This window comes from Malaclemys terrapin, chromosome 9 (assembly GCF_027887155.1).
Source record: "Malaclemys terrapin pileata isolate rMalTer1 chromosome 9, rMalTer1.hap1, whole genome shotgun sequence".
Lineage (NCBI taxonomy): Eukaryota > Metazoa > Chordata > Testudines > Emydidae > Malaclemys > Malaclemys terrapin.
In genome coordinates, this window is record NC_071513.1 from 4,119,769 (window position 1) to 4,146,007 (window position 26,239).

At 46.0% G+C, this 26,239-nt stretch overlaps 1 protein-coding gene across 2 annotated transcripts in view; it reads right to left on the reverse strand.

Annotated features, from left to right (window-relative positions):
- The window catches only part of GPC3 (glypican 3), a 265,507-nt gene that overhangs the window by 74,534 nt on the left and 164,734 nt on the right, over positions 1-26,239 (reverse strand). For both annotated transcript variants that reach the window (XM_054040724.1, XM_054040725.1), the window contains exons 4-6: positions 24,760-24,893; positions 18,779-18,904; positions 4,091-4,211 (exon numbers count right to left, since the gene is read on the reverse strand). In XM_054040724.1, the coding sequence (XP_053896699.1) occupies positions 4,091-4,211; positions 18,779-18,904; positions 24,760-24,893 (381 nt within the window). The remainder of the gene's footprint in view (positions 1-4,090; positions 4,212-18,778; positions 18,905-24,759; positions 24,894-26,239) is intronic.

Here is a 26,239-nt window from a genome sequence, read left to right on the forward strand (position 1 = left end):
ACAGGCCTGATTGTCCCCTTCTAGAATGCTGAGTTTTACTGCCTCTTGCACTTCCAAATTTTGACTCTGATCCTACCTTGAGACTCAGGCAGGGAGTTCCCTCTGAAGAACCCCAGAAGGCCCAATACCTGGACCTGACTGGAGGATCAGGGCCTTAAACTGGACATGAGAAAAAAGACACGAAGGTTTCACCTTGTAAAACAAGCATATTCCTAGAAATCACATAGTCTCTTTATATTCTAGGAAATCAATCAAAGTTAATTTCCCAGGGTTTGTGAAAGCCTATTGCCTGGACTGTGATTCCCAAATGGGTTTTTTCAAGAGCTTAGATGCCTGTTATATTTCTGGCTAGAGAATATGCAATATGATAAAAACACAGTCCCTACACAGTGTAATAAATTACAGATCGTTTGATGTGCAAACCAAAGATCTGTCAAGCTACAATATAGTTGAAATATTTTAAATGAGTCCTGCACTCCAGTGTCTGGAAATTTAAAATATGTTTCCAGGCCTCTCAATTTTCTAATGACATATCTTGCCCACTTATTTTCCTTTTGGGGGTTTTATTCCAATTCTTACCAAGTATTGGTTCAAAATAATGCTCCTCTTCCTGGAGATAGTCCCACCAGAAAGGGGGCAGGGGCGGGAGGTAGATAAGCTTATGACTGGTCCAGTGGTTAAGACGCTAGCCTAGGACTTGGGATGCCTGCATTCAAGTTCCTACTCTGCCAGAGATTCCCTGAGGGTCGCTAGTTTCTCTATGCCTCTGTTCCCCAACTGCAAAATAGGAACAGCAGCAGTGCCCCACCTCACAGGGGTGCTCTGAGAAATAAATATAGGGATCAATTAAAACTCACTTCCATGAAAGAGATCTCTGACTTCCCAAATGTGATAACGCTAATGTTTATGTATGAGCCATCCATGCTTCTGGGCACAGAATGAAAGCAACTCAAATCACAACTTGGTCTAAAGGCAAAGGAATCTAAAAAATCCCAGTACCAACATGATGATGATGATACGAAACCAGCTCACCCACCAACCCGCAATAAACAGAGCCACCCACAAATCACACATGAAAAAGAAACACAAAACAGCTTGGCATGTCAATCATGGAATCATGCTGCAGAAAATGTCACTCACTCCAAAAAGATCTGACCTGAGACATTAAACTTACTCAAACTGCTGCTGTGTTTTATTTTTTAAAGACCATTAAACCAAACCTAATAAATTCAGACAGACCTTTTTATTTCCCCTTTTGCATATTTTTAACTTGCTGCTTTCCTTCCAACCTCTGGGTATTCCATTCTAGTGTACGAATGAGGTTCACATGATTGCTTGAAAAGCATGCAAGTTCTACAACACAGAATGCAACTTGGAGGTAGGGGAGAGGTGCTTTATAGGCTATGAATGCATTTATTTAGATTCAGATGAAGACTGATTGGTTAATGAGTGACAAAACTATACAATTTATTCACCAAACCTGAACAAGCTCCAGAGAATTCTGAAGCTTTGTCCTGCTTCTGGAAAAGTAGTCAGTCATTCTTATAGCATGAACAGCCTATAATAAATAAAGGCTAAAACATCACAAAACATAAATTACATCTATTAGCAACAACCAAGAGTTAAAGAAAATGTTTTGGAACTCAACTAACTGGAAACGGAGTGCACATATGTCTCTGGGATCAGAGCTGCATCTCCTCTGATCAAAACAATGGACTGGGAGCCATTTGAAAGACATTGTTGCTATCTACTGGATCCCTACAGAGAATGCATTTCAGAAATCTGAGCACGAAGAGCCGAGAGCTGAAAAGCAGTTTTCATTGCCCCTCTTCTCCAACAGACACCGAAAGCCTGAAGAAACCTCCTTTAAAAGACGCTTTCCATTTGAGTAGAGCACATGAGCTACTTTTCGTCTCTCTTCCAGTTTGGGAGTCCACACTGCATTCTACAACATGACTGTAGCCCACGAAAGCTTATGCTCAAATAAATGTGTTAGTCTCTAAGTTGCCACAAGTACTCCTGTTCTTCTTCCAACCAGAATTGCTGCTTTTCACATCTCCTCCTCTTTGGGAGCCCATTGTCGGTGCAGATGTGAACGAGATAGAGAAACTTTCCTGAGCCAAGGAACTAAGCACAATGGTGAGATTCAATCCCCAAAAATCTCAAGTCTAAGAAAGCTCCAATTTCCTTTTACCAGGATCCGAGCCATTTACCTTGGCTTAATGCATTTGGCATGAATAGCTGGTTCATAACGAGTTCTCAGGTATTATCTTTTGCTTTCAAAATGTTTTCTTCTGAACTCTTTTCCAGTGACAAATGGCCTTTCCCCAAAACTAAACGTTTTCACAAAGGCCTTTGATTTTTCAAAATGTCACATTCTATATATTTACATGCATTAAAAAAACCACAGTTGAACTGAACTGGATAGCGGTAAAGTTGCAGACTTTGGTTGCCATCTACTGGTCTGGTATTAGCATTGGTAAGTGGCTGTCCTGTGACCAGCTCACCGCTGGTCTTTCCACACCTCCTTTTTCTCAATTTCTTTTTTTCAGTTTCAAAACTGAAAAATGTGGGGGTTATTTTATTTTGGTTTGGTTTTTTAAACTATATATATTGTAGCTTTACCACTACACAGTTCAGTTCAACTGACTAATTTACCCTGGGTCTCCTAGTGCATGAATCTTAGCTTCCCCGCAACTTGAACTGATCAGCAAAAGACCTGACTTGACCCAATCTGGCAGCCAGCATTTCCCAACCATTTTATGTCGCCATTCAAAGTACGCTAATAAGCATGTTTGGTTCAGTGTGTCTTTCTCACTGGGAATAGCGAAATACCACCACCAGCAGCAGGCTGAAACCTGCCTTCTTCCAAGTTTAATAGGGAACTGATTAGGCCTTTTTCTCCTTTTAATAAGCAAGACCTGTTACCCTGTATTGTAAAGGACTGCAAGCTGGCATGCATGAATGTAAAGGAAAACTGGATCTGTGCCCCAACAGTAGTTCTGCTACTCTGTGTCAGGGTGTAGATGGCCAGGGCCGGCTCTGGCTTTTTTGCCGCCCCAAGCAAAAAAGCCTCCCGCCCCGCCCCCCCGAAGCGCAGCAGGGGAGGGTGCCGAGCCCGGCCGCGGGCCGCTCTCCCCGACCGGCCGGAGCGCCAGGGGGAGGGCGGCGAGCCTGCCGCGGCTCCGCTGGTGGCCGGAGCCCCGGGAGGAGAGTGGAGAGCCCGGCTGGGGCTCCACTCTCCCCGGCGGCCAGAGCCGGAGCGCCGCGCCGCCCCCCTCCAGGTGCCGCCCCAAGCACAAGCTTGGTGGGCTGGTGCCTGGAGCCAGCCCTGTATATGGCTCACCTTCACATGAGCACAGAAAGAGTTAATTCCTATGCAAAACTGCCTGCTACTGACACCCACATAGGAGGTAACAGAGGTGTGTCTTGGGGAGTAAAGACTCAAGCCAGGGAATGCTAGGAATACAGTTCCCCTGATGTTCACTGGAGCAGAAAAGAAGAAGTCATCAGCAAACCAACTCAGCTAGGAACTTCCGAAAGAGCAAAACCTACCTGCAGGCCAGCCTTGAAAGTGTGCTTTTGTTTTAGCCTCACTGAGCTTTTTTTAAACCTGTTTGTGTTCGAAAGCTTATGAAGAAAGCTCACAAGAAAGCTCTCCCTGCGTAGACTCTGCTCTCAGGCTAATTTGGGAAACAGCCATATTACAGGGCACATTATTATTACTTGGATAGTTGAACCCACAAGGCCCAAAAACAGTCTGTGCCCAGAAATGGCAAAGGCTTAAGCCCCCAAGGGCTGCATTTAAAAGCAACCACACGTTGCTCCACACTAGTGTCACAGGAACGAGAGCAGAGTCCATGGAGCTCTGCTGGTCTGGGGCAAGGCAGGAAGCAGAGAAACCACAACACCAGGAAAGAGAACCCAGGGAAGCCAGCCTAAGACCTAACCCTGAGCTGTTGGGCCAGGGACTTGTGGTGGTGGTACTCAGGCCGCATGTTCCTCATCCCACTAACTCAAGGCAGAGCAAGGGGGAAGACAGCCATATTGCTTCTATCGGTGCATCCCCACTCCCCGCCCTCGCACTCACCTGGTTGATGTGTTTCAGTTTGTCGATGAGCTGGCTGATCACTGGCTCGGGACCCTTCGTTTTCATCTCGTGGGTGCCTGCTTGAGCTTTCCCCCCGCTCCTCGCCGCCTGGTGACTGTACCTGCGCGAGTGAACACAGAAGACAACATGGGGCCATAGACTGGACTCACAATCACAATTATTTATTGCTTAGGCCACGGCATGCTAGCTGCCTTCCTGTCACAGAGGAAGGCTCGGTCCCTCCCCTGAGAAGCACAGGACGTTATTATTTCTCTAACCACAGCACCTAGGACCCCAGTCTGGCAAACACAGAACAAAAAGCCGGGCCCTGCCCTGAAGAGCTTCCAGTCCTGATGCAGTCTAAGAGGACAGACAGCCCAAGGTGGGGGAAGGGATATGACACACAAGGCAGGCGAGCTGGGTGACGACTGCCAGATGTTTGATGTAGGTCCAAGTCTGTTGTGGTGCTGATCTAAGTAAAATGTGAAAAATATTCCCACTCTACAATTCAACCGCCTTGTGGCCCATCTGCTCCCAGAGTCCACCCCAGTGACCCAACCCCGTCCCTCCACAGCAGTGCTCCCCAACCTTTTTTGTCTGGCAGGCGTCAGACGACGAGCCACGGAGGACTGTGGCGGCGGACGAGCATCCGCCGAAATGCCACCGACAAGCGGCAATGTCAATAGGCGTCGCCACCGAAATGCCGCCAACAAACCGTGTCATCCAGAGGCATTGCTGCCAAAATGCTGCCGAAAATCGGTGGCATTTCAGCGGCGACGCATCTGGATGAGGCTGCTTCTCGGCAGCATTTCGGCAAATAATCGTCCGACGGCCAGTACGCAGCCACACTCAGATGCCCCGGCCGGTGCTATGGCACCCACGGGCACCACATTGGGGACCCCTGCTCCACTGCAATGGTTCCCTGGCTAAAGGGTTCCCAGGAGTGAAGGGATGAGTCAGCACGTCTCGTAGACTTTGCAGTGGAAGTGAGACTTCAGAGGGGATGTAAAGTAGGCTAGGTGGGGCCAGGGTGTAAGAAAGCCAGGAGACAGCTGCAGGAGAAGCAAACATTGGGTGGGAAGGGGATGCGAGGCCAGACCAGGGCAGAGAGGGGCGGCGTTAGGTAGGACCTGGAAGGCAATTGCAAGAAGCTCAGTGGAGAGGGGGAGCCAGGCCAGCGGAGAATTCATAGCAAGGCTGGCAGCAGGGGCGATGGTCGGAGCAGCTGCATGCTGTGCAGATCGCAGAGGGCGACATGGGTGTCGGGAGCCCAGGGAGAAGGACACTGCGGCAGTCAGGATGGGAGGCGGGGAAGGCCTGGGAAGTTCAGCTGTGTGGATGGAGAGGAAAGGTCAGGGGGTTGGGAATAGCATGGAGGAAGCAGCATCAAGGTTTGGACACCAGCCAGATGTGAGGGGAACGGCGTACAAGATGACACCAGGTCACAGGCCTTCGCGACAGGGAGCGTGTGGGATGTTCAGCGGTGACAGGAGGAGAAGGGGAGAAGGCTTCAGAAAAGGGACCCAGAATTTGGGTTTGGCCAAGTTAACAGCATGACATCCACAGTCTGTGCTCAGTCCCCCCAGGGCCGCTGGCATTCCTGCAGATTTACACCAGTGCACTAGGAAACTGGCCCCAAAGCCTGAAATGTTAGCAGCTTTTCAAATACCACTGGGGCCAGGTTTCGGGGCAAGTGCTGTTCAGCACTGCCTTCGTTTGGTTTACATGAGACCCGCCACACAGTAGTGTTACATGAGAGTCCCCAGCTGAGATCAGGGTGTGCAGAGACATGGCGAGAGTCAGTCAGCGGATGTCTACACCGCAGCGGGCGGCGTTTCTTCCCGCCCGGGCAGACCGGCACGCTCTAGCTCTGCTCAAGCTAAAAACAGAAGCGCGGCGGTTGCGGCACAGGCTGGCTGCAGCCCACCCAGCCCCTCAGGTGGCTAGCCCAGGCCAACACAGCCACACTGCTATTTCTAAGTACGTTCGCTTGAGCAGCGCCAGTGTGTGTCTGGATACCCGGGCCGGGAGGCTCACTCCCAGCTGCAGTGTGGACGTACCCTGAAGCGCTGTCACGCCGAACAGCTCAGAGCCTAAACAGACAAGGCAGAAAAAGGCAAGGCAAACAAGACAATTGTTTCCATTTTACAGATAAGGCAGAGAGAGCAAGGTCACAATTCAAGAACATACTTCCACCCGATTTTAAAATCGACCACCATTCTGGAAATCACTTAATCGCCGCTTGACTTGAAGCTCGCGCTAACAGTGACGCACGTTGTTAAGTGGCCTTCAATCAGGCCCTATGGAACTTGGCCAAAGGCGTCTGTGAAGAGCCAGCGCAGATCTCCTGAGTCCCAAGCTAATGCCTTCACCTCAAGGCCCCCCTGCCTATACACGTAATCTATCTTGTAGCACTCCAAATTGCCACATTTGTACCGGGGCGTTACCCAAAGTACAATTAAAACATCGTTTCAGAGTAGCAGCCGTGTTAGTCTGTATCCGCAGAAAGAACAGGAGTACTTGTGGCACCTTAGAGACTAACAAATTTATTAGAGCATAAGCTTTGCTGTAGTCCACGAAAGCTTATGCTCTAATAAATTTGTTAGTCTCTAAGGTGCCACAAATACTCCTGTTCTTAAAACATCGTGTCTTTCCTGAACGACTTTTATTAAAAAAAATTAATTTGCGCATGATTCATGTGGGATTCAATGTTTAACGTTAAACGCACAAACCTCCATTTATATTTTGAAAAGCCTTGTAGCAGGATAATCACCATGGGCTTTGGTGGAAAGGACCAAATACAGATACTCACACAGAATAATAGGCACCGCTGCAGCGCAGCACAGCACTTAAGCCCGCAATCGGGGGCTACTGGCCTGCTGAAAGTTAAGCGTGTGCTGAAACGCTTTGTTGGACTGAGCTCATGAATTCCACTGAGGTTGAAATAACAAATGTTTCTCAGTAATTAGCTGGCTTTCAACAAACACACACTACATCAGAATCAGTATTCTCAGAGCACCATCTTGTGGAAAGACGCATTACTACAGGCAGAAAACTGTTTAATTATCACACTCATGAACACTTGTTCCTGCAAGATCTGTGCCTAACTTTACACGCATGCATAAACGTCTGCAGGACTTAGATGCTAGAACTGTTATTTTTTCACACAGTCGCAGAACATGACTAAACCAAGCCAATACGTCTATAAAACTATCAACTACATTAGCAACATGAACATGTAAAGGCCGGACTTTTTAGATGCCTAAGAAATTGCCACCTTTGCTGTCATTATGGGAAGGAAATTTTAAAATGCAGAGACAGAACATCAAAGTACGTTGCTGAAACGTGTTGTAGAGTTTCAGTGTGATTTAACTCCTGGGTTCCGTAGACTTCAACAAGAGCAGAACTGAGCCCCTGTTTGGAGCATACCTAAATCAAAGGAACACATTTCTTCTGGAATAGTGTTATGCAAATGCAAATAAACAGATCCTGTAATCCCTGAGCAGGCAAAACTCACGCTGAAGTCAATGGGAGTTTTGTCTGGCCAAGGACTGGAAGATCAGAATCTCTGCCCTCTAGTACATCATAGATGACGGAGCACAGTAGATGTGGTAGGGCCAGGGGACATAATGTCCAGTGGCGAATGTTCAGGGAATGTGGAGACTATGGAAGGCATAGTGAGTGGCCCTGGTTAACTCCATCAGAGACAGGGCTGGAGTCACAGACTACCAATGAGACACAGAATATGTCTTCATTGCACACTAAGGAGTGAGCCCAAGCCCCTCTTCCATCCACACACAAATCAGTCTGACTTGGGTCAGTGAGCGCTCAGGATCTGGGTCCTAGGACCCTGCTAAAGGGGATGGGGGTCATAGCCCGAGTCACACTGGGGCTCGGATCCAAGCCCTATATTTTGCAGTGTGGACACCGCTCAAGCTGCAGACCCGAGTCAGACGGTCTGCGTCCCACAGAATGGACCCTAGCACAGTTGTGGGTCCCGCAATTGTAAAACCTGAGTTTTGCAATGCAGTGAGGATGCTCAAGTGTGGGCTTGGGAACACAGAGTCCACAAGCTGAGGTCCCACAGACCCAGGTTTACGATGCAATGTAGACAAACTCTAATGTCCAAGCTACTCTCCCGCACAGGAAAACCCACAAGACAGACCTGAATGTTGGGGGGAAACTCCAGGAGGTTCCCCTTGGGGGGAGGAGGGGTTCTTCCTAGAACTGTCCTGCAAACTGGGCTGTACCCAAATGCACAAGGCTTTCAACCAGACCTGCCCTGCTATTACACTCCAGCTCACGAGACTTCAGCCTGGCCTCCACCCATGGGAAAAGGGTACACGCCTTGTCAGGGGACAAACTCCCGGCTTTTATGCAAAAGGAAGGGGCGACAGGAAAGCAAAGGAGGAAAGGCACGAGGACAGAGGCTGAGTCACCTCCTCACTCACAGTTATTGGGCTCAATACAGAGGCCTGTGGGAGACAGGAGGTCAGAGTAGATGATCGAATGGTCCCTTCTGACCTCAACCTCTGAATCTAGGAATAGTTTATAAAGCCCACGTATCCCACCGGATGCAAGGCCTGATTTTCAGGGAGCCCAATCTCTGCCACTCCCTTTGGAGCTGACGGGAATTATGGGCTCTGACAATCAGAGCTGTGAGGCTCAAAGTGCATCTCCAGCTATTCTGAAGCTGAAAGGATCATTAACACAAAGAAAACAGACATCCCAAATGCATTTCCTTGGCCTAGGGATGGAGTCAGGTCCCCCAGGCAGACAGTGACGCAGATGCTGTAAGAGCTTCTAAGCATGTTTCACTCCATCCCTATTCAGCAAAGCACTTAAACGCATGCTTAACTTTAAGCACCTCGGGTAAAATTTCCAAAAGTGCCAATGTGACTTAGGAGCCTGAGTCCCACTGACTTTCAGTGATCCTCAGGGAGAGATTTTCAAAGGCACAAACAGTGGTTAAGTGACGAACTCCTATGTCACTTTTGAAAATGACACTTGACTAAGTCACTCGGTGCTTTTGAAAATCGTACCCATGATGTTTAGCGGAGCCGCGGCCTTCATTCTCGCAGTTCAGCTGGAGGGAAGGTCAATGGCAGAGCCCCATCAGTGTCACGGCAGAGGGGTAATGGCTTTCCGGAAGCCTGGCTGCCCCTAAGGAGTGGCAGAACTGTATGAAGTGCGCCTGGGCATCTTTTTTGAGCACACCCAAAGATGGTGTGTGAGCCGAAAGAGTTTGAAACTTCGCTTCAGTAAGGGAAGGAGGAAAAACAGTCCTGAAATCCCAGTTTGCCTGGAAAGGGCTGTGGGCATCATCCCTGCAGCCTGGTCTCCCAAGGTGCCGCCCACTTGACAGTCATCAACAGCTAGAGGGCTTACTGGGTCCTAAAGCCAGCCCTGCAACCATACTCACTGAAAATAAAAGTATAGGCAAACCAACAGCAAAAACACCCTCCTTTTTCCCAGGGCTCTGTGACTTCAGAGAATCCTGCCAGTAACTTCCTGTTTTGTCTTTCCATTCAACTCAGCAAGTGAGTGTACTGAGTGTTAATTAGCGTGACAGTGGCCATGGTACTGCACAAGCAGGGACTGCATGACCTCACCTTATAGATTTACAGCAAATTTATTGTCTAAGAATAAAGTGTTTTGCGGAGCAGGGGCAGCATTTGGCATGTGCTTAGCTGCCTTGCTGAATTAGGGCCAAAGAGGGCCAGGCTGTTCCTGCATTGCCTTGAGTGAGAGCAACGGGAAGTCTCCGGGCCAAACTGACCAAGGGATGAAGGCAAGACAGATGCAGAAAGGCACCTAGTGACGGATGCAGAACGTTTCCAACTTAACTCTCCATTGAATCGGAGCTGTTCTGCAGCTGCGTCTGTTCCATACATGAGCACTAACGAGCCCTGATACAGATCCCGTGCTCTAAGGACGCTGTCAGCACAGACGAATATACTGCTATCTGGCGTAAATTATTCAAGTCCTCTGAGCTCCGACTGGGGCCCTGCCTTTTGAGACACCGATGCTACAACAGGAGCATGTGCCCGGCCTCCACTTCATAGGCAGCACAAACCCAAAGATCCCTCCCTTTTTGATGCGGTACCCTGTAGTAGGATGTCAGTCAGCAAAGTAACCCGGGCTTCCCTCCCATAGTTCCTGGGTAGGAGCTACTGTTTGTGACAAGATAATCTCAAAAGGAGAAATGTCCCGTTGTTGTAAAGTGTGTTGAGACATGGCTGTCACTAAAGATAATTAAAGATAATCACATGATGAAAACATTACCAAGCTAAAGCCTTGCAAGGGTTACATATCAATCTTTCATTCGTAAGTCATAAATATTTGGTGTTAAACCCAAATAAGGGGTTCGCCCCAACCCCCACATCCAAAACTCTCACCTTTGCAAATGCTTTCCCACTCCAGCTTCATTAGCTTGAACCAATGGGGTTCCCAGCAAGTTTTACCCCCAGGTAAAAGCACGGGAGTCCAGACAACAAAATGGTTTTTAAATGTATGACAATAAATGTAGTGGCGTGTTTTTCTTCCCCACAGAATCTGCTTTAGCATTGAAATGCAAAGAGACAGCTGGAGCCAACTCGGCGGTGCTAAGTGTGGAGATAAATTACTGAAGTGCAATGTATGATTTACAGAAAATAATCCTGCAAGTCAAATGTAAAGTATTATATATGAAAAAGGAAAGTAACCGTTTCATTCAAACACCAATTAATTTATGCCTGCCTCCTGGCTACAAAGTAGTTATTCTAATGCAGCTGCACATTTTAAGCCGGCTAGAAGGGAGCAGAATGTCCTGTCTGGTATATTTGATTTCTTCACTTTGATGCTCCTCATTGAACCTTAGTTTCTTGGTAGTGCGGGGCGACACCAAATGCAATAGAATCCGACTGCTCCATGTGTAGGCAAGCCTTTTAAGGAAAGAGGACCCATAGGAATGGATCCTGAGACATCAACAGCCACCAATTCTGCAATATCAAAAGGTGCTCTGCATTGCAGGACCTCTTCTAGCCAATGGAGCTCTGTCGATTTATACCAGCTGGGGGCCTGGCCTGGCATCTTTGAAGTGTTCACCTTCTCCTGGGGGATACAGTATTGCCAGACCTCGAGCCAAACTGGAAGGGGGGGTCTTTTCTATTTTGCTTGGTAACATTAACTGCCCTGAATCCCAATCAGCCACACCAAGAGCTTCTTGCAGAGACCCGGGCCACCGAACGAAAGCCCTCCTTTCAGACGTATAGCCCCATTGACTGATTGTCGCAACAGGGCAACCAAGGGGGTGTGCGTTGCCCCCACCAGGCACTGCCATTCAATCACATCTGGCTGGTGAGCATTCCTTACAGTGTTTTAAATAAGAGCTGAGATTCTCAGGTAACAGCCTGACTCCAGGAGCAGGGACTTTAAACAAAACACTCCCACCAAATATGGCAAGAGTCACAATAAAACCATGAGAGCTGGCAACACTGGGGATGGTACAAACTCTTTATCGCTTCATTTAACTTTAGTTCAACAACGTTAGAGACATACTCATGATGGAAGTGTTGGTCGGCCGTTGGATCAACAGGTATGTTTAATATATCTAGAGAGACACCCATGATCTCCATTCTTAAGATACTCCTGGGAACAACCACTGAACAACCCAGTACATTTGCCTAATTAAAGCTTACATATGCTAGGAAACTTTATTTTATGTATCTAAAAAGTTATAAAATCCCCTTCCTTTATGGGACTCCACTGTGCCTGATATTCTGTAACATCGCCAGAAATAACCGTCCTCTTCAGGAGTTGAAGGTTGATTATTGGCATGGAATCATCCTTGTTACAATACACACATTTCTCTCTGGCGTCCTGCTGTGCTTTGATTGTTTATTATTTGTACAATTAAAAAACCCTGAATATATTGGCAATAAAAAGGAAATCTGAAACTTTTCCCTGCAGGAAGTGAAATCAGGATAGTTTAGCGGGGTGCTAAGACTATGTTAATTTGGATACAGTTTAAAAGGAGTGAGGATTAAGAGACGCACAGATAACTTAGGTTAATGTAGAATTTGTCTTGTACAGCTTTGAAATGATAATACTTGCATAATTTGCTTAAAAGTTTTGCAAAGGATAAATGTGTCTGACGTGCTATTCAGAGGAGCTTTAAAGGAATATACCAGTATAAGCAGATTATTAAACTTTAAGAATCTGAACTTTTAATAGGCTTTAAAAATTAAATGCTGTGAAATCCTGACACTCTGTATAAAAACCTTAAATTAGAAAGTTATTCTATAAAACACAGCAACACTTCTCACAGGCTGGCAAGTGCGCAGTGAATGGGCCTTTTCTGCGAATGTTGTGCTTCCCGTCAGCGTCTAACACATTTTAATATACCTTAAAGGAGTGTTTTGTTACGCATTTCTTTTTTCTTAATACTTCCAGCATATTTTCTTCTACTGTGTAGCAACTGCACAGTTGAAGACACTCATGCCCAGGGAATCTGATTAGAAAAATCAACTTCTTTCGAAGACTGCACATCTTTGCAACATGCATGTACTTCCTGATAGTGCTGCACCAGCTGATGTTACAAAAATAAGACAAAGAAAGAGGCCATCAGGATGACAACCCACTAATCAAATTCACATGATACCAAGTTAGGAAGGAGAACAAATTCTTTTCGGATCTGGACAGTACGATCTTGATAAATAAGAAAACTAGACTGAAGTCTATAAAATCAGATTCAATAAAGGGAAATACAAAGTGGGTCACAATGGAAAGAATAATCCAATATGCAAAGTGGGATGAGTCAGTCAATAGGAACACTAAATTTTTATAATCGACAGTGCTTGTCATCTACCCAGCAATTTATTAATCCTAAAAGCATTCCTGTGAGTAGATAAATGTTGGGTCAGATCCTCGACCGATGTAAATAAGCATAGCTCTGTGGAAGCAGAGAAAGAACTGTCATGCATTGCATCCCCTTCCTGTCCGTTCTTTCTCTGCTTCCACAGCTCCTTTGACTTCAGTAGTGGTCTGCCTTATAGCAGATGAGATTTTCACCCATTGTATTTATTATCTCATTTTACATATGGGGAAATTCAGGCAAATACCCAGTACGAGCTAGTATGCGAGCTGGGGTTAGAACTCAGGGATTCCTGGCTCCCCGTCCTGCAATCATCCCTCTGTGCCACTCCCAAGGATCTACATTCAGGGTTGCCCAGAGGATTCAGGGGGTCTGGGGCAAAGCGGGGGAGCTGCGGCGCTTGTACTCACCCGGCGGCGGTCCGGGTCTTCGGCGACATTTCGGCAGCAGGGGGGCCCTTCAGTCACTCCGCGTCTTCGGCAGCACTGAAGGACCCGCTGCCGAAATGCCACCGAAGACCCGGAGCGACTGAAGGGCCTCCTGCCGCCGAAATGCTGCCGAAGACCCAGACCGCCACCAGGCCAGGGCCCCTGCGGGGCCTGGGGCAAATTGACCCACTTGCCCCCCCCCTCTGGGCGGCCCTGATGTACTTGTGAAAAGCACAAAGGCGACGTCACATTGCACTAACAGGAACACCAGAGGGAAAAGCAAGACAAACAGTCCACCCTGCTAAGCCATAATTAGGCCAACATGGGAGTGTCGTGTTCAGTCAAACTGGAGGAGGTTAAGAGGAGAGAAATGAAAAATGTGATAAATGATTTGGGAAATGAGAGCCATTGGGAAGGCTAAACGCACCGGGCATATCTAGCCTGTGAAAAGGAGGGACATGACAGTGGTCTGCGAATACATAAAGCAATATTATAAATAGGACAGAGCCAGTACTAACCAAGAGGACAAGAAGTGAAGAGGTTTAAGGAGCCGAAGGGCCAGTTTAGGTTAGATTGTAGGATAAATGTTATCCTCAGGACCGAGGCACTTGACCAAGCTCACAAGGGAGGGTGTGGACTTGCTGTTGATTGCTGGACTAGATACTCCCACGTTCAAATGGGTTAAGAATAATCAATAAATCCTGCCACAATGCAGAGGGTTACACTGGACAAACGCCTAGAGGCCCCTTCTGCTAAGATACCCTATTAGAGACGTGGCTACTACAGCAGCCTCCAATCCTACAGAAATTATCTATAACCACAGACAAATGTGCTCACACATACCAAATACATGGATGTGATAAAGAAACGTATCACGTAACTGTGCTGCTATCACACCCCAGGAACTGAATCACCTGCCCACAGCTCCCCAGCACGCCGTGTAATAGCTCAGTCCCTTTGGCGGCTTTGAACGGCCACCTTTTTAAATACCACATTAATTAGAACAGCTTTGAGCAGCTTTAACTGACATGGAATTTAAAACGGGTCCAGGCAGAGGCACCAGTGTTAGCAACAAGGGTCAGCACCGTGTCCATGGTAAAGATTTTGAGGTCCATGGTAATTTTTTCAAAAAATTGAATGACTGAATGACATAACCCCCCAACAATGGCCATCACTAAGTATGATAATTCTGTCAAGTGTCCGTCATGCAACATGGTGGTGCCGACCCCTGCTTAGCAAGGGTAGGACACTTGTAATGAATTGTCCCTAATGTGGATAAGGCTTAAGTAATCGGAAAACCTGAACCTAGACAATTTTCTCCATAGTATCAGGACTCTCTTAGCAATGTAGCAGTTATGAATGTGTCTCTGCTGACTCCAGTCCAACTCTGGTACATGGAGCAGGTTAACCACAAGGAAGAAGGAAAGTCTATTCTTGTCCAGCCTGCTGTATGCTTCACTCATGAGTATCTGAGCAGGCAAGCATTGCATCTGGGTGGCAGCATCAAAAAGCCAGGGAAACAGAGAGAAATATAAAAATGAGGTGACAGAATTTTTGCATTCTAAGTACATGGACACCCTAGGTCAGGACTTTCTTTTCTCAGCTCTCCCAGTAGTTAGCTGCATAGGATGGCTACCAGCTGATAAATGACTAATATCCGGAAGCTGACTCCAAGGTTCATGAAATACAGTATTTCTTGTAAAAAGCTGAAAGCCAGGTCTAGGGGAAATCACAAACGAGCATCAGCCTAGCACATGGACAGGTGAAGTTATGCTGGAAGAATTAGAGCGTACAGCTGATGTTTTTTAGGTTTCACCCTGCTTGGGGAAAATAAAGTCCAAGATTGTTTAAAGTGACTAGTGACTAGCCCAACTAGACACACCTTGAAGGAGCCTCATTTTCAGACAGGCTGAGCACTCGTGTTCTGAAAACAGGCCCCTTTAAGGGATCCCAATTTGGGTACTCCCAAAACTGAGGCAGCAAAAAAAAAAAAAAAAAAATCACTAGTCACCCTTGAACACCTCAGATACAGTAATTAACCAATGAGATCATTCTTATTTCAATTTAAAACTCATTCTGTAAATGGGAATGAGGAGAGAAGAGTCATTTATTTTTATTAGTTTGACTTTATTCAGATTAGTTTCTATTTCTAATTCCAGTAAGGGAAACACCTTTGTGTACTGCTCACACTCCCAACCCACGGAGAAGTCAGACAGTCATTCCAGGACATGTTAGGGTTGTATATGCTTAAAACATGAGGCAGGAAGAAGGTAAATAAATCTAAGACACAACGTTGTTGACCTATTTTCTGATCGTCTATGTGAGTTCCATGAAACCTTGGTCCTTTCTGAGGTTTTCTGCATCTCAGTACTGCCTCTCCAGCAGGACAGATGCAAAGCAGCCCCCATGCAAGCCACCATCCACACCAATTCATGACAAGTTAGCAAGTGCTTTGCTACACAGAGCAGTTGGTCTGTCCTCCAGAGGACACCACTAACATCTCTGCAAGGGGATCCGATTTTTCGCACTCGTCTGCCATCGCTGTCACATAGCTCAGAGTGAAAAATTTAAACTTGGGCTCTGAAGAGGGTTGTTGTTAATATTTCAGATAAGCTGGCAGAGGAGGTGACGTGTGTTTGACAAGGTAGAGTGGGAGGGAGAAGACAACAGATAGCAGCGTGTTCACTTGAGGAAGAACAGTGCTGGAGATAGCTTTCCTCATGGCACTGCAAAGTTGTTCATTTCATTATTAATTCAGTGGCCAGGCAAGTGGGAAGAGAAACTTCTGGTTTTCTGCTAAACTCTGTTCACGTTACTGTTACCTCCATCCTCCCAACTCCCCTCCCCACCCTGTCTGTCTTTTTCAGCCACCTGTCATGTCCTACACCAAAACTGTAAGCTCTCTGGGGCACAGACGGGCTTTTTTGTTTTTTGTCTATATAACACCTAACACAATGGAGCCCTGATCCTTGATTGGGGTTCCTAGGTACTGCCATAATAGAATTTTCATAAAGGTTCCAAAGTTAAGCATTCAAGTAAATGTCAGAATTAAGGTTGCCTTTTCACCCTTAATTTGGCCCCTTTGTCCTTACCCATACGATACAGCTGTACCCAACATCACATCACAAATCTGTGGCAGAGCCTGGAATAGTCAGGACTAGAACCCAGCTCTTCTCTTGGTGGGCTGTCGCCTTACCCACAAAATGCATCCCTTTTCTTCTTGCAACCCTCCGTCTCATTCATTGTCCATCCTGTGCCCTGACTAAGGCAGGTGTCTTGTAGAACAAATACTATGTGAGCCTGTACTTGAAGACTGCATCATGATGCATACGCACAAGGAGGCCAAATTAGGATTGCATAGGCAACCTTCGTTCAGGTATTTCCTAATTTCTAAGTGAGTGACTCTGCAACTTGGGTGACCTTTTAACATTGGGTTTTTTTTTTTTTTTAAATGTACATGTCTGGGTATTTTAAGCTGAAAAAGAAATTCCATCGTACGGAGCCATATTGATCCTGCCCACATGGGTCATCATCTGAGTCTGAAACCAGGACCCACACTGACAGCACAGTCCTCCACCACTGGCTTCACTGGGACTCTGTGTGGTCTGAGTTAGGACAGCAGAACCAAGATCGTAGAATTTCAATCTTGATCTGCAAAGACCTCATTGTACTTAAACATTTCACATTCTCCAGGCTTCAGTGTTTAATAGCATGATTTCATGTGCTTTTTAATTAAGAAGCAGAGAAATATTTTTTTCAAATCCTCTTTGAATTGTTCTTTTCATTAGGCATGGAGACAAAAGTTTTTCCAAAAGAAGGTACAGAGAGAGGGCACATTTTTCCTGAGGCAAAGTAACTTCATATTATTAAATGCATAATCGGCTATGCTTGAGTAATCTTTTAAAAAATAGTTTGATGTCATTTTCTGGTCCCTTCAGTGTTTCGGGTCAGTACTGCAAGTATAAGTTAATTATTTCCTTAGGTTACCAACCAAGAAGAAGCCATACTTTACACTCTACATTATTTTTGCCACATCTTGATATTATTTCTATTATTTTCCTTATGTAAACTACTTTAATAGTAAAGGACATTTTGCAAAGTAGGGTTATTAGAAGAGCAGTCTGGTGATAGTACGTGTAATTATAATAAGCATTACTATGCTGAGTTCATACATTCTTGAACATTTCTCGGGACCAATGTTTTGCAAAAGAAAAAAAGAAGAAGTTTTTTCATTAAGACAGTGTTTTCCTTTGTAATATTAACCCTGCATTTATCATTCACCATCAGTCTCACAGATAATTGTCACAACACCCAGGGAAGCAATGAATATAACTTAATATATTACATATGGAAGCAGGAGAAAACAGAATGGGGAAGAACCACCGTGGTTGATACTCTGCTGACATCCCAGAGTGACACCAAGGATGAATTTGGCCCAGCGCTTAAAACCGAATTCCACACACACATGAATGTATGCAGTCCACACTGAAGTGCATCTGAGGACAGAATTAAGGGAACCTACTTAGTATTTGTCTATTTCCTAATGTTAATGGTTCATTCTAGAATGAAGGTCAGATGTTCAAGTTGAAAGAAAGTCAGCACAAACCCAGAAGATGTATTACCAACAAAGACTGTGAATGGCTAGCCAACTACAAAAGCAGTTTCTCCTCCCTTGGTGTTCACACCTCAACTGCTAGAAGAGGCCTCATCCTCCCTGATTGAACTATCCTCGTTATCTCTAGACTGATTCTTGCCTGGACATTTATACCTGCCCCTGGAAATTTCTACCACATGCATCTGACGAAGTGGGTATTCACCCACGAAAGCTTATGCTCCAATAGGTCTGTTAGTCTATAAGGTGCCACAGGACTCTTTGTCACTTTTTACAGATCCAGACTAACACAGCTACCCCTCTGATACTTGATACCAAAACTCAGTAGCTCAGATAACCATCTGCGTGAAACCACACCAAAGGTAAAAGGGTAACTACAACCTCATTGATACCTAAATTGTCACAGAATTAAGCCCTTTCCAAAGGGAGTGTTCCTCATGTTTGTTCCTGACTGGTCAACACCCACCCATCCTGTTCTCCACAGGGTCACAGCAGCATGTGTTACACACAGAGTGGCTTCCATAGCTCAATAAAGCATGAAGAGTAACTTCTGCTCCTCCCCAGAGGTAGTTTTGGGCCCCTCTCTGCTCCATCGCTCTGCTACACATCACGCAGCAGACTCAGCTTCTGGTCTGATCGTTTTTAAGTTTTGTATAAATAAGGAAGATTGTCAGTGAAGCTATTTGTGAAACCTCAGACATTGATGAATTCAGTAGGCCCCAGTCCGACAAACACTGACATGCACATTTAACTGCTTATGAGGAGCACTGAGAAGAAAAAAAACAATTGTTCACCTCTCCACAATTTCTTGTCCATTCCAGCAAAGGGTGTCATTCTGAACAGCAGAGCCGTGGCTGCAGATGTACTCCGGCAAGCTGCTATAAAAACTGCTGTGAGATTTTAGTTTCATAATGAGCTCCCTGAAAAGAAAGCAAAAAGGTATACGTTAAAGAGGAACAGATTATTGTCAGTTCAGCATGTTTTACCAGCAGGCCTCACACGGCTGCTTCTAGCAACCAATGTGTACAGAAGTCGTGCATAATTTCCTACCTGCAAGGAGCACCATGACAAGTTAAGGGTGAAGCATCAGCCTTGTTTATGGAGACTTCTGCCACTCTGCATCACACCCTCTATGTCATTTAGTCAGGTCATGTCAGCTACTCTCAAATGGCAGATCCAAGCATTCCTTAGTCAGGCAAAATTCCCCCTGGTTTCAAAGGATGCAAGAAGCAGAGGGCTCGACAGCCCTGATCCTGCAAACAGTTAGGTGACAGTCTTCCCCGTGGCTAGACACACTGAGGATTATGTCAGAGACCTCCAGTGCTCGAAGCATGAGCTGTGACAGTCTGAGCTGAAGAGCTACGGCTCGGTAGCTGGGACCTGTAACACACACTCACCAGGAGGTTACATTTACACACGTGCTTCACTTTACACACGAGTAGCCTCACAAGTCAATGGGACTACTCACCCGGGTAAAGTTAAGCGCTTGCGTCTGCAGGGTGACGGCCCGAATTTGTAACTAACTACTGTAGTAAAACGTGGCCAAGTTGATAACACAGGCAGTTACCGTCCATGCACAATGCATGCTACGTAATACGTAACAAAGAGCCAAATTCAGTACTGGACACAACGTTTCCCGAAGCGGGGTGTATTCAGTTCTGGGGCTTTATATGAGTCCAGTCTACCTCTCGCCCTATAGATTGCAAAGGCAGATTTAAGAATCCAAATGAACTGCTTTACGGGAGAACATCAAGATTAAAGGCCCAAAAGTCCATCAAGACAGACGACTCCAGACACAGGACAGCTGGCCAGCCTCGCTCTGCTGCTGCACACAGGGTAGAAAGACATACAACTACGTGCTTTTGCAAAAGCCTGTTGGCCTCTGCACATGTATGACTGTGAGAGATTTGCAGATACAGGTCCGAGTCCCATCCGCTTCCTGCAATCGAAGAGGCCAGCAGCGTATACATTTTTCTCCAGGAGGGAAGAAGGAGACCAGCTGTCGCCAGAGATGCAGAAGGTGGGGTGGACGTGAACTGGGCAGAGCCCCAGTTCATGCCCCTGTACCTAGCACAGAGGACCCTCAGGTCACTTGATCCGGGCAGCTAGCCTACAACAGAGCAATGTGGAGCAGAAGCCCCAGCACCATCACGCCTCGAGAAGGGGCCTGAACCCCGGAAGACTCTGGCTGCTGCTGGACATGCAGCCAGGGGAGACCGAACAGGATGTTCAGCTGCTCTCAGCTTAGGGTTGTCTCCTTTATGGGGACAAAATAGGGACACCAAGCAGCTGTCGTGCAAAACTCTTCTGTGCTGAGCTACGAAGGGCACCAGAATATTACTCGGACTCAAGGCCTCTTGGCTCCCAGAGCAGCACACCTTCCCCCTAGGCTCTGGGGTACTTTGTGACTGTCTCTGTCGCCTCCCTCCTCCCCCCTCTCCCGCTTGCTCCCCAGGGCATCATCCACAAAGTGCACCTTTGACTCTGGACTGAAGGCTGGGACCGAGGGGTCGTTGCAGGGTGGCAGGAGAACAGGGCCGAGCAGTGAGTGTGTTTAACTCGGGGGGTGGGGGTGTGTGTGAAAGAAAACAAATGGAAAATAACTAAAACAAATCAAGGCAAAATGCATGAAATACAACCAGAGCATAGCCTATAAAGCAATGGGGTCTGGGGTTGCAGGAGCGCTCTTTTAATGGGCTGGGTGAGGGGGTGGAGATCTAAGCTCCATAAGGAAGGGGGGATGCTGAGATTTGCTCGATCCCTTACATCAATATTGTTGAACCACAAGGCATGTGCATCAGACCAGATGGTGCCCTTCCTCCGACCCTTCTCCTCCCCCTTGTATTTTGGCTGGCTCCCGATCTGTAAGCATGTCGTCGACCTGGGAGCAGGGATTATCTTCTTGTGCGTGTCTGTACGGCACCAAGCGCCTCTGAACCTGCCTGGAGCCTGCGGGCGCTCGTGCAACATCAATCGTCCCTGGACTGGTACCGTCTGCCTTTTGGCACGTACCACTCCTTATTTGAAAAGCAGTGAATCCACTTCAGACTGAAGTAAGCTGTTACAGAGATTAGCTGTGAGCTACAAACCACCCAGCTGGGGGCAGACAAAACAAAGAGAAAAATGTCTGGATGCTATCAAAGAGAGCCTTAATTTTTTATTTCTTTATTTTTAATAAGGCATACAGCTTTTCACTCCTAATCAGATTCACACAGCCAGTGCACATAGCCTCTATAGCTAACAGAGATAGAGCGGAAGATGATTCCTTTTCTTCCCCTACGGTATTGATGAGGAGTAACGTAATGCAGCTTTTCTGGCTATTGAAAGATGTCAGTGCTATTTATCTCCTCATCTCCACCAATGAACAAGCTTTAGTTAAAGAGAAAAGCCTTGCTAATGTCATTAAAAACACGTCACACAGCCTGAGCATCTTTCCCTGCAAAAATACATGGGATGATTTATGTCTTCACTTTCGGCAGGCACGAGAGTATTTTGTGTTCGCCATTTGTTCTTAATGCATTTCTTGGGAGGCTTTATTTTCTTCATGGGGCCATCCGGGAGCCCAAAATAAGTCAAGGTTCTTCTCATGGCATTTCTGTGCTGAATTGCTGCCCCTTGAGAAGGACAGCCCTCACCTTACATTGCACCTACATAGCTCCCTATGGCACGACTGATGCGGAGCACTCACCCTCCGAATACAAGACCCATTTAAGGTGCCTGAAGGTGGGAACCCAAAAAATTGAGGGACATAAATCACTAGTTACTTCGGAAACCTTCGCCCAAGGTCCATGGCAAGGTGCAGGGCACTACAGTGCATCTAACCCCCATGCCAACCCTGCTTCCCCATTGATTCTACTCGACTTTCCCCAGTTTTCATTTCGTTCCTTTCTCCTCCCCACCCCCAATTTTTCTAACTCTGGTCAGGTGGTTTAGTCTCTGTTACTTCCCTAGACCTAGACTTACCGTTCTGGAGACAGAGACGGACCAAAGACTTGCACCACTTCCAGCGGGATGCATTTTCTTACCTACTTGGGTTTCCCTCATTCTTTTCTCCTTTTCCATCTCCCCTTTTTTTTACTTGTTTCCCACACTATTCAGTTTCACAGAACCATAGAAATGTAAGCCTGGAAGGGACCTCAAAATTTCATCTAGGCCAGCCTCTTGTGCGGAGACAGGACCAAGTAAACCTAGACCATCCCTGACACCCTTGGAAGCCTATTCCAGAACCAAAATACCCTTATAGCCAGAAAGCTTTCCCCCGATATCTATTCTATATCTCCCTTCCTGCAGATTAAGCAAGGGACACTGGAACAGGGGGGCCATGTGACTCCATCACATTTTACCTGCCTTAAGGGTGAGCAACAGGGGATGGGGTGGAGAAGAGTGAGAGGGGGGTGGGGCTCAAGGGGAAGGAGTGGAATAGGGGGCGGGGACATAGTTTAGGCATCAGTGGCCCCCCCCCACTTCTAGGGAGCTTCCAGCGCTCCTGGATTAAACCCATAATTCTCATGCTACCTTCAGTGGATATGGAGAACAATTGATCACCACCCTCTTTATAACAGCCGTTAGCATGTTTGACAACACTTCTCACATTTCTTCTCGGTTTTCTTTTCTCAAAACTAAACATGCCTCACAGGTCAGGTTTGCTAAAACTTTTATCAGATTTGTTGCTCTTCTTTGGCACATAATAGTCTAATGTCCTGGGGGAGGGAATACTTTGTTCTATGCTGGCTGTTATGCAGAAGGTCTAACGAGATCATCTGGTGGTTCTTTCTGGCCTTAAATTATATGACTCTCACTAATTTGTTCACATGTTTCATAAATCATGGCACCCAGAACTGGATACAATACTCCAGCCAAGGCGTCCCCAGTACTGAGCAGGGTGGGACAATGACCTCCCATGTCTTATATATGATGCTCGTTTTAATACACCCCAGAATGATATTAGCCTTCTTCACCATTGCCTCTCATTGTTGTCTCATATTCAATTTGAAATCCGCTATAATCCCCAATTCTTTTCTGTAACTGCTCAGCCAGTTACTCCACATTTTGTACTTGTTCATTTGATTTTTCCTTCCTAAGTGATGTACATTACACTAGTCTTTATTGAATTTCATCTTGTTGATTTCAGACCAATTCTCCAATTTGTCAAGGTTGTTTTGAATTCTAATCCTGTCCTCCAAAGTGTTTACAATCGCTCCCAGTTTGATGTAATCTGGAAATTTTATAAGCATACTCTCCACTCCATTATCCAAGTCATTAATTAAAATATTGAATAGTACTGGACCCAAGAGAGATCCCTGCAGGACCCCACTACTTACATCCTTCCAGTTTGACAGCGAATCATTGATAATTATTCTTTGAGTGCGGTTTTCAACCAGTTGTGCACTGACCTTATAATAATTTCATCTAGACTTCATTTCCCTAGGTTGCTTGTAAGACTGTCTCATGGGACTGTGTCAAAAGCCTTACTAAAATCAAGATATATCACATCCACTGCTTCCCCCCACCCACTAGGCCAGTAACCCTGTCAAAGAAGGAATTAGGTTGGTCTGACATGATTTGTTCTTGACAGATCCATGTTGGCTATTCCTTATCACCTGATTATCCTCTAGGTGCTTACAGACAGATTGTTTGATCATTTGTTCCAGAATCTTTCATCCCTCCTTCCTTTTCATTTCCCCTCTTGTGTAACCAGGACGATTTCTCATCTTGTAGCCATCAATTTCCTACGAGGTCCTGTCCTGAAAGCAGCTCCCATCATGTTATTATAGACCGAGGGAGCGTTAGGTATCAGATCCAGCAGGAAGAGCACTGGAAGGAATAATGTTTTCTGTCGGCTGAAGCTGCAAGTGATCCTCTCCTCACAGCTGGAGGATGGGAAACATCAGTGGCAAAGTGGAGGAGAGAAACACTTCCAATGTCAGTATGTACAGGCTCTCTTAAAGCCCTAAGTACGTTGCAGTGGGTTTCATCAAATCCCATACTCTTCAAATGACAATAATGCATCACTTCCAGAGCCTGTGCAGTCTGCTGACACGGGAAGATAATGGAGGAACAGAGATGCTTATAACACACTTACAAGCAGTCTCCTCTCACTCCACCCTAGTGCGGCCCGACTGAAAGCACAATGAGAATTTGGCCCCGTAAATATTTACAGGTGACTTTGTCCATGTCATCTTCGAGCGTTTCCACGTTTACAAAAAAAATCAAATGTTCTCATTTCATTTCTGCAGCTGATAAATAACTAAGCGTGCACGCACGTGCCTAGTCTGCTTTAAAAATCAATGAGAGGGAAAAGAGTTTTTCCCCTTCATACCAATACGATCCCACTAAATTACGGCTTCTATTTACTGAGTTAAACCTAGCTGGAACAAGTGCCGGGTGCCATGCCATGAACACAGACGTCTGCTCTGATTTTCAAACGCTTAGAAACTGCTGTGAACATTCCTTGATGTTTTAAAGGTGTTGGGTAAAAAAAAAAAATCCCTCCGTACTACAAGGTTGGAAACCTTGTGTGCCATGCTTCAGGCTAAGGTTAACACCTGCCTTGGCAACCTTTAAAAACAGCGTTTCATACAGCCCCCTGGAATATCAAAGATGGGAATCAGGAGACAGTTTTATGCTTAAAAGAAAAACACATTGACATTTATACAATTGCCGTGAAAACATGTAACCCTCACCCACATGGGTATATTTCAGAGTTTTACATCAGAGTAGTTTCCTGACTCATAAACACAGCAGCCATGTATACTCAGAGTCAAAACAGTCTCACCTTCTCCGACTGGACAGGGTTTCCTCGTGTTCTGTGTGAGCCACCTTCCGTACTTTCTTGTCAATGAAAAGGTCTTCGGGGTCATGAGCTGATCTATACTGTCTCTGTTGAGAATGGCCACAGAATTTGCTAATCTGAAAAAGCAACACAAAAGCATGATGAGCTAATATGCAACATGCAACACGCTAGAAACAAAAGACTAAGAGATATACTTTCCACCACACGAATACTTTTTTTAAAATAGCATAATAAAGATACAGGGTAAAATTTTCAAAAGCGCCTTAGTGACTTGGGAGCCAGAGTCACATTTACGAAGTGACTTGGGAGTCAATAAGGAGTTAGGTGCCTAAATACCTTTAAAAATCTGGGCCTATGTCACACTTGTGAAAATCAGATGTAGGCTCCCAAGTCACTTACGTCTTTTTGAAAATGTTACCCATTGCATTACCCCAGAGGAATTTGTGGGGGCAACTTGTAAAGCAAAAGAACTTGGAGCAGAATAACTCGAGTATGTCAACCAATTTCTTCCACTGTGGAGGCTGGACTCAATCTATTCCTGGTTCTCACATAGTAACAAAGGCTTTTTCTGAATGGGCTTGAAGAGAAAAGTCGAAGGATTGTGCGTTTTGTGCCTCTACAGAAGTTCCTGGTCAGAAATATAAAGTTCTGTTTTCCAAGAGCAAGGTGGTTTTACTGACCTTTCTGGGCCAGACCCTCAGCCGGTGTAACTCAGTGTTAAAGCCAACAGAGGTGTATGCGGAGGATCTGGCCCTTTGAGGCTAGTTTTTTTTAAAACTAGTTCATCTGGACAGCGCTCCAATCTTGCAAATATGTTTTGCTCCAAGATTGAAACAAGCTCATAAAAGAGAATTGTAAAGATCACAGAGTGCTCTTGTAAGGATACCAGCCTCGTGGGATCGAAGGCAATGCAGAGAGAGCAATCACCTGTCAAAACCCTGAGCTGTAAGCTTTTCCTGGCAGAATTCCAAACTGACAGGTTAAATATTCTCTGTGTTATCAGCCGTGGTGCTTCAGAAGTTCCTCAGCACTTTCTTTTTGAAAGTCAGAGCAAAATAAGATACAGATATCAGGGCAGAGTTAAAGAAGAACTAAATATTTCTGGTTGCCAACCCCTTTAAAAAGATCATTTTGTTTTCCTGTCACAATCGGTAGCCACTACCCATCAGACCGTATGCCCCCTCTGATCGCTTCACCTCTGTGTGGAAGGACTGTGCTTCCCTGAAAGCTCACTTATGCCCTCAAAGCAGAGTTTGAGTGGGATCGGAGAGGAAAAGGGTGGATTTCTCTCTTCGGGATGCTCTGGAGAGCCCTGGCCAGACGAGGGCATGCATGAGCCAACGGGCTTGTTACCAGAGCTGAGGGCACACCGCAGAGTTTCCCCACAAACATTCACTCCGATTGAAGAAATGGATTCACTGTGGCTGGGCTCGCTTGTTACTCACATGAACACCCCTGGAAA